Genomic DNA, 9,398 nt, shown 5'->3' on the forward strand with positions numbered 1-9,398 from the left:
TGCCAATTTTAAAGTTTTTTATTACTACTTCTCTAGTGGTCAATTTAGGCTTCCTTGTGCCTTTTCTAGCTCTATCAAACTGAATGAATATGGTCACTCTTCCTTTCTGATGCATCTATTGGTCTCCATTGGACATGACCATAGCACCTCAAGCCATTCTCCCAGAACTTTTCTTGGTTTGACTGGGAATGTGGTTCCAAAACAGTCATTCTTTGTTCTCTCCTAGTCTGCCACACGTCCTCCTCAACATCCTGACCTCTGCTCTACCCTTTTTAAATGCCCAACACTGATCCAAAAGTCATGGCCAATATTATTACTGTTCCTATAGAATTTTCCTCAAGCTTAACCTGCATGCATTTGTCACATAACACTCTGATGGACCTCTCCATTTCATCCATCCTACCTTTATTCAGCAGGAACATGATCTTTGTATCAACCTTTTAATTAAAGGTAGACCCTAGGGGTAGGTATCTAAACCAAAACTCTGTGGTAACTCTTGCTCTTCAAGTTTTACCACTTTATTTCTACTCGTGGATTGACTGAAGTTACACATCATATATTCTGTCTTTGTTGTACTAACATAAAGCCTCTAAGTTCCAAGCTCGATCTTCATAATTCAAGCTTCACATTAATCCCTCCCACTGTTCATCTAGCAAAAACATATAATTAAAAATATCATACATCAAGGGACCTCATCTCGTATGTGCATAGTTAAGTCATCTAAGATGAGTGCAAACAAAATCTCATGATGTGTCAAAAAAGAGTGACTTCACTTGAACCCAAGCAAGAACTTTGACACCCAGACGGTGACAACTTGACAACCATGTTTGTAGTAGATCATGTTTGTACTAATCATACATAATGCATGTGATTGGTAAAAACATGAAGAGTCACTAGTTGAATGATGCAAACTATAAACTCTGCCCTGTTTCACGACAATATGCAACCGAAAAACATAGTAAAAGGGTGCTGCCACATAATCTAATCCAGAAATATATTAAAAGCATTGCATACAATATACCAATATAGAGATGAAATTTAATTAGCATGCACCACACACCCCAACACAAAAAAAAACATACAAACAAATGTGTCAGAATTCCATATTCTGTTTAAGAGAATGAGAGCTTCAGGGTGAAGGGTGAAAAACAAGCTTTCTATACAGTAAAATTTACAGATTCCACTGAATATTGCTATCAGTATACAATTCTTGGGAGAGTGTAACGTATGTAATGGTACAATGTCAAAATATGATTTATGAGATAGCTGGCAATGCTTGCCAATTTCAAAGGCCCAACAAGAAAGATTTGCAGTTCACATCAAAAGAGGGTAAGAAGCTGAGACTGCTGAAACTACCTCTTAACTCTTCAAACAATGCCCATTTGGTACCAAAGTGCCCACCATAATCAAGATTCATGCCACTCACCCATCCTAGCAGATGACCAATTTTCACCGAACGACATCAATGAACAAACCATAGGCTTCAGCATCAAGCTATACTTGGTCAAAACTTATCTACATGGAGCTCTTGCATGTGGACAGCCATCATTTTGCTATACGTCTAGTAAATTTTTAGGAGATTGGACTATGGGCTGAAAACTTTGTCCACCCAAAGATCCAAATCTCTGCCACTAGCACCCCGGTAAACTTTTTTTCTTAAGGTTTCTCCCAAACCTCCAGACGTAATTGAGACCCACAAGAAGCTCCGTTATTGCAGCTTCTGTCTTCACCTGATTAGCAAAGTATAGTGTCTGTACTAGGAGCACGTTTGTTCTGAATACAAAGTTCTGCTGCTCAAAATTTCGCGCAGAATACCACCTTATCATGTTATGAGCAAGTGGAGCCAACCATTCTAGTGTCCTTGCCAAAGCATCATTCCATTCCTCTGCAAGGACAGCATCACAAAAGGACGAAGCCAAGCTTTTAGTGTGTGATTTTAGCCTAGATCTCAGCACCATTCTTAAACTTTTGGGCAGCATATAGTACAGATCACCTCTTGCATCAGAACCAATTAGATGCGGATTTATTACTAGCTTCTCTATTACAATGATCAAATTTGCATAATGGAGTGCTAAAGCAGCAGCACCAAGAGTTGATGAAGGAGCATTAAGCAAACTACACTTAGAACCGAAGACAAATAGACTAGTATGGTCTACACTGCTGTGAGTGAGCAGTTCTGCATTAGCATCTTCTAGTCCATTGAGGATTCCTGAATAAACAACATTTGAATTTTGAAAGCTTCGACTGATAGGTGTGTGACTTATAGGTGTGTAGCATTGCAATGTTGGAATGTCACTTCCAGCCGTCATGCATCTCTTGAAAGGGCCTACAGTAGTCAGCTGCTTTGATTTTGAGCATGTTTTCTTCCCATGGACATGGATAGATGATTTCTCATGAGTACACTGATGCCTGCTGCAAGTTTTCTCTCTGCCAGAGAGAGCCCCTGATTTTGGAAGTTGCCTTAACTAGGGGACCTGAAGAGAACATGGGTTCAGTTTTTTCACTTGGATGAACTGATGGCTGCATCCTTGCAGAAACAGAATAACTTCGAGAAAGATAATGTGTGCTAAAAGCTTTAGAATCACAAACTCCACCCGCAGCTTCCTTCTGATTGATTCCAAACACATGTTTGATGTGCCTCAATATCGTGAACAGAGACCTCCCAAGGAGGCGGAATGTATAATCATAAGTTCTGTTCCATAGAGAGATCTCTTGGAGATACTTCACCTCCTGGCGATGCCACAAAACCTTCTGCTTAAACTCAAGCAGGCTTACTCGATTCGGGTCAGCACTACTTGCCTGCATTCTCCTCAGGGTCTGTTCTAGTTCGGCAAGCACCTCCAATTCTTGATACAAGTTTGTGCTAATAGCAATGAATCTCTCCATCTTATTAACTTTCCTATCCATCTTCTTTGATGTGAATTCCCAGCAATATAGATCCTCATCAGTCTTCACAAGTTCATCAAAAACATTCTCAAACCGCTGCAATACAGGTTCTGAGCATTTCTTCGCAAATCTAGCCACGGATTTCACAACAAACCACAAGTTTTCAACCATTTCGGAAAAGATCAAACTAACAAGGAACTCATCGTTGTCAGACACAAGCTTCCTGATACCAATTGAATTCATGATCTCTTCCCTACACCTTTTCACTTCCTTATCGCTCAGACATCGCCATAAAAGAACCACCTTTGACATCAAGCTTGCAACTTCAAATGTCAAAACACCAATAGTAACCTTTTCATGTTCAGGCTTAATTTTCCTCGAATTCTTCCATAAACTACTAAACCAGGACTCAGTCGACATCTCTCTTCAATTGAAAAAAAGGAAATGTACACTAGATCTACCTATTTCTGCATAAAAAATAAAACATAAGAAGAAATTAATCAATGAAATCACCGATTCCCTGATCGAGCAGCCACTCATAATTATTTCGAAATCACCAATTCACTCTGCATAAAGGAAAATGGACGGCAGGGAAAAACGCAGACAGTGAAATTCGAATTTGGAAACCTTAAACAGAACAAAAGTTGATCAACCCTCAAGTCCTCTCATAAGTCGCAAGATTCAAATCTGAATTTACATGCAAAATGCTGTCAAATAAGCCACTCCTGCATCTCAGCTAAAAGCACTAATGACAGAACAGCCAACACCAGTACGAATCTAAGAAGAAAATGTTGAGGAACTTACCGAATCTTCGCAGACGAATAGATGAAGCAAGGAATCCCTCGACCTCGTGAGAAAGATATTCGAATGTATTGGTAGAAAGTAGGTTGGGTGGCTTTATATAAAGCAGATTCAAAAGAGAATAATAGCTGGGAAGCTGCCGCAATGGTGCTGATGAGAGAGAGAAAAGTTGTGTGAGCTGGAACAAAAAGGAATGGGCGGAAGCGGAAATCCTCAGATTTGAGAACGTAGAGAAGAGCAATGGCAGCGTCAGATAAGGCGCGAACGCTGTAGACGACGAAGGCAAGAAGGAGAAGAAGAAGGAAGACAGCTGTTGTGTCAAACAGTGTAACGTGGTAGTTATACAGTTACTGTGAGAGAGAGAGGGTTTTTTTTGTTTTTTTTTTGGTAGAAGAGAGAGAGGATTTGACAAAAAGAACATGTAGAGCAGCCGAGCAGGGTGAGAAATGGAATTCGAGTTGGTGTGGAATCAGGAATGTGGGGGGTGGTCCCATGCCAGCCAGCCAGAACCTGCGACCTTGCGAGGGAAGGCTTTAGCGGCTTTGTACTTCCGAGTACCACGGTGCGCCAAAAGGAATTTCCTTTTAGCTTTTTAGGGTTTACCGCTGACCCAGCGTCATGGTCAGAGACTCAGGGCTTGGATCGCTGGATCGAATCGGATGCGGTGGATTGGATGAGTCCGGAACAACATTGCTCCCCCTATGCTCTGAACCACATAGTACGAAGTGGGGTCCACATAAGATTTACTAATTTTTTTTTTTAATTTTAAGAATTTGACGTTTATTTTTTTTGCACACTTTGACTACATCATCCTCAAAAGAGTTTTTATATAATTAATGTAAAGCTTCGCCCCCTAGATCCATTAAGATTCTTATCAGTAATTTTTTCTAATGTTTATAGGTGAACCATATTGCCTTGTGTGGTTTGAAAGCATCACGGGAACACATTGTTCTCCAGACTAGGAATGAATCAATATGTTTCAAATTTTGTTTTTTTGAGAAGACAACAAATCTATTGATCAAAAGTACAATTACAAGCAGGGCATGTGCATTACATAATTGTATTAGTCAAGCTTGGGTATCCACTAAATTAAGGCTTCGAAAGGCACGGTCAAATGGTATGATTTTGGTAATGCAAGACGATTTCGGTACAATGTAAAACACAAAACCTAAAATATGAATCATATTGTATCAAAATCTGGATTTTTATTTGCAACAAGTGCCGACGGTCCTGATGGAGCCACATAAACAAAATGAAATCCAATGGTTCAGAATCATATGTCAATTTTTAACTTTTACATTTAAGGGTTAAAATTTTATTAATTTACAATTTTACACCCCTCATTTGCCCGACTCGATTTCTTTCTTTCTTTCATCTGAAAGATCAAGTTCAGGCCCAATATCATGGATGTAGGACGAAGACCCATCAGCTAGAAACTTGAGATGCTTCTTCTCTGGGAATGTTTTTGCCCATGCCTTCATCACAAATGGGTCGTTGACTGCAAAATCGAAGATCAGAGAGTAAGCGTCAAAACCCTAGTTCCTCTCCAAAAGCATGGTTTCAGGGGACAAGACAAACAAGCTCAAATGAAATTACCACTAATAATCAGAATCTCATCGATGCCTTTTGCCTTTAATTCTTCTGCTTTTTCAATGAAACCTGGAACGTGCTTCTTGCTGCAGACACAAGGGATTGTAGTAGTGAAATTAGAACCACAATAGATAGGACGAAAGGGTTCGAGACAGACCTGCAAGTAGGGGTGAAGGCGCCAGGAACTCCAACGACGATGACCTTCTTACCTGCGGTGAGGGAGTGTACAGAGATTGTTGGAATTTATTAATATAATTAATAAATTAAATGCCCAAGGGCAATATTGGAAACTCACTATTAGGGCGGCCCCTTTTGTCGTTTTGTATATGTTTAGTGATGAACCGAACCGGTTTTTGGTTCTTATGGTTCGTGCCTTATTATATTAGGGGTTGGGGTTGGCTCGCACGAGTGAGCAACTCATTTTTTCTGATTTTTGGTTTGCTTCTCTGCTACGAGTTCTTGAAGCTTCTTGAGGTTTTCCATGGCGTTCGTCTTCGGTCACCTGTATCTATGGTTCTAGTTGGTTGTTGGTGATGAAAAGAGAGGGCTTCTGATCGCAAGAGTAAGGCGAGCATTCGATGATCTTTTGAAGATCAGAGGTTGTGTATACCAGGTTTTATGTTCCTTGCTATTCTTCTTCTAAAATCAGTAATCTCCCATATCTATAGTGGATTGGATTCATACTCGAATCCCGGAGAGTAGGCTATGCCGAACTCCGTTATCATGTGCTTGTCTTCTCTGTTGTCTCAAATTACCCTTGTATGTTCGGTCCAAAGTAATTAGGGCATGAGGTATTTTGATTTCACGATCACAAATTGGCATCAGAGCCATCTCAGTCATGTTCCCGGCTTCGTTTAGGTATTGTTAAAGCAATTAAATCCTAAATTTGAAGATTGCCTATACGGTTAAGGTTGTCTCAAAGTTATTTCTTAAATTCTTTATTTTCTTTCGTCGCTAATATCTCTCGTTATATGAATGATAATTCCGTTTTTTATAGTTTCCATTCAATTTCTCATCATAAGTGTTAATCGTATGAAATTGTTTTCATCTCATATGATATGTATGTGTTATGACTATGATTCGGTCCTATAAAATCTCTCGTTAAATTATGTCATATAACCGTGGTATGCTCTCGTTAAGTTGATTATAACTCGTTGGGTGACAATCCGAGTATAGGTAGATAATTCTGATATGATTAGTTCTTTAATTAATCTCATTTAATTCTCGCATCTCTCATTTATACTATATGCTGTCTAACTTTCTGTTAGTATTGATCTAATACTTGGTATGTATTGATCTCGTGGTGTTAACATCCGATTATTAGGCTGTCAGAACTTGTATAAATCGAGATTATGTTTTTGTGATTAATTAATATTGATTATTTAACACTTTGTTAGAATAATCTTTTATTTTTCAGAATTGATTAATCAAGCATTGTGAATTGGATTCTTATATACCGATTAGTGTCTTGTACCGGGTTCAAAGTGGAGCCAAGAAAGGGTTTCAGCCTACCAAGGAGGATACACCTCCCAAAGGTGGTTAGTATTATAACCACAGGCTCTAGTAGAGCTGTAGGACTAGGGGGGGACCCTAGTTACCTAAGTTTGGATACTCCTATGGGGGGTTCCAGGGTAGATATTGAGAAGTTCGATGGCACTGGGGACTTTGGGATTTGGAAGAGGAAGGTTCGAGCCTTAATGGCTCAACAGAAGCTCCTAAGATCAATAGATGACCCAGATGCTTTCTTTGAAAGTATTGATCCAGTCTTGAGGATCCAAGTGATGGAGAATGCAATTGGTTGCATGCTCTGAACATCACAGATGGGGTTATCGTGTGTCTTGATGATGAAGACAACACTCCTATAAAAGTTTGGAACAAGCTTGAGCAGATATACCTAAAAAGAATCTAGGTAACAAAATTTATTTGAAGGAGAGGTTGTATGGGTTTAAGATGGACCCTACAACTACCCTTGACAAGAACCTAGATATATTTAAGAAGCTTATTCAAGACTTAGCCAATACAGGGAAAAGACTAAATTGGAAAATCAGGACTTGTCTATTATCCTATTGAATTCATTACATAATGATTACCTTGTTGTGAAGAACTCAATCAAATATGCATGTCAAAACATTTCCCTAGAACAATTGATTGATGCCTTAAAGAATAGGGAGTCTGAACTATTGGCTTCTGGTAAGACTAAGGGCAGGGGGGAAAACCTGTTTGTAAAGGGCAAGGGCTCTTACAAACAAGGGAGACCAAAAGGAAAGGGAAAAGTAATTGAAAGCCATGAGTCTAACAATAAGAATAATAATGGGAACAACAAGTCTGATACAAACCTCAAGAGATGCTTCTTTTGCAAGAAAGTAGGACATTTTAAGAAAAACTGTTTTGCATATAAGAGAAAAATGAAGGAATTGGAGAATACCCATTCTCGATATGCCCGGACCCAAGAATGGTCAAGCCAATGTCTATGAAGACATCAGTGAGGTGCTTACCATTTCGAGGTTAGTAGGCAAGAAGGATGGATTTTAGATTCAAAGTTGTACATATCACATGTGTCCACACTTACACCGGTTTACACACTTGTCTGAGTTGAATAATGCCAAAGTTATGATGGGTAATGATGATTTATGTGATGTAGTTGGTATTGGTTCTATTGAATTGTTAAATCACAATAAATCTGTTTTTACCTTACATGATGTTAGATACATACCTGACTTAAAGAGAAACTTGATTTCAATTAGTAGCCTTGACAGTGCTGGGTTTGTAACTTGTATCTCTGGGGGTAGTCTTTCTGTATCTAAGGGATCTCATGTATGTTTAAAGGGCATTTCTCAGTCTGGTTTGTATGTTTTTGATGGTAGTACATTCCTTAATAATATCTCCAATACTTGTTGTCCGTCAAGTGAGTCAAATATCACTAGTGTGTGGCATGCTAGGCTAGGACACATAAGCAATAAAGGAATGCAAGCTCTAAGTAAACAAGGCCTGTTTGGCAAGGATGTCATTGATAACTTAGAGTTTTGTGAGTCATGTGTCTTAGGTAAGCAAAGACCGGTTAAGCTTTGGAGCTGGGTCTCACTTATCTAGGGATATATTAGAATATGTACATGCCGATTTGTGGGGACCCGCTTTCAGCCTTGTCTTATGGTAGAAACTCTTATTTCTTATCCCTTGTTGATGACTACTCTAGGAAAGTGTGGATCTTCTTATTGAAGACCAAGGATGAAACTTTTGAAAAGTTCAAGTATTGGGTTGCTTTGGTAGAAAACTTGAGTGAAAGGAAAGTCAAAACATTAAGGACTGACAATGGATTAGAATTTGTTAATGAAATGTTTAATGGATTTTGTAATGATAAAGGGATTCAAAGGCATAGGACTCGTTAAATACACCCCTCAAAGAAATGGCATTGCTGAAAGAATGAATAGGACAATTTTAAACAAGACTAGATGTATGCTCATCGGTTCAGGAGTACCTAAGGGTTTCGGGGTGAAGTCATTACAACAGATGTTCACCTAATCAATAGGAGTCCCTCTCGTTACCTTAGGGTTTAAAACCCCCGAGGAAATGTGGTGGGGTAAACCTCCCAGTCTTAGTTACCTCGGGGTATTTGGGTGTGAATCCTTTGCTCATCGAGTATTGGAAAATTAGAACCCGGGAGTAAAAAGAGCATCTTTCTAGGTTATCCCGAGGGGGTGAAAGGATATAAGCTATGGGATAGGACCGTGCCTGGTGTTAAGACCTTTATTAGTAGGGATGTTCTCTTTAGGGAGAGTGTGTTCCCTTGTCTTTCCATTGACAATACCAACTTGAATCCACTTGATCAAAGAATGACAGACTTCACTCAATTTGATTTAGGGCAGTTGATGTTTTCTTAAGTCCCGCTTCGTACTCTTGATTCTAGTATACCAAAAGTACCCTTGACTTCCCCTCAACCTAGCTCCGGTAATAAAGAGTCCGAGGTTGTAGTTTCGAGATTGAGAGTGGGCCATTGCCCTCTCCCCGAGTCTTCCACTCGGTGAGGTGGAAGAAGTTCCCGATCTAAGTAGTTACCAATTGGCCGGGGATAGAGTTAGGAGAATGATTAGGCCACCTAGAAGGTTTGTAGCCAACTTTGCACA

General features: G+C 39.4%; 1 protein-coding gene across 1 annotated transcript; it reads right to left on the reverse strand.

Annotated features, from left to right (window-relative positions):
* Positions 1–1,033: 1,033 nt before the first annotated feature.
* On the reverse strand, positions 1,034–4,005 carry LOC149022495 (protein PSK SIMULATOR 3-like). The gene is made up of 2 exons (XM_089147291.1): positions 3,691–4,005; positions 1,034–3,353 (listed from the first exon to the last, which is right to left on the reverse strand). Exon 2 carries the CDS (start codon positions 3,304–3,306, stop codon positions 2,392–2,394), a length of 915 nt encoding a protein of 304 aa, XP_089003417.1. The 5' UTR covers positions 3,307–3,353; positions 3,691–4,005; the 3' UTR covers positions 1,034–2,391.
* Positions 4,006–9,398: the final 5,393 nt, after the last annotated feature.

This window comes from Hakea prostrata, chromosome 3 (genome assembly GCF_041222555.1).
Source record: "Hakea prostrata isolate BN-2017 chromosome 3, UWA_Hpros_2, whole genome shotgun sequence".
Classification (NCBI taxonomy): Eukaryota; Viridiplantae; Streptophyta; class Magnoliopsida; order Proteales; family Proteaceae; genus Hakea; species Hakea prostrata.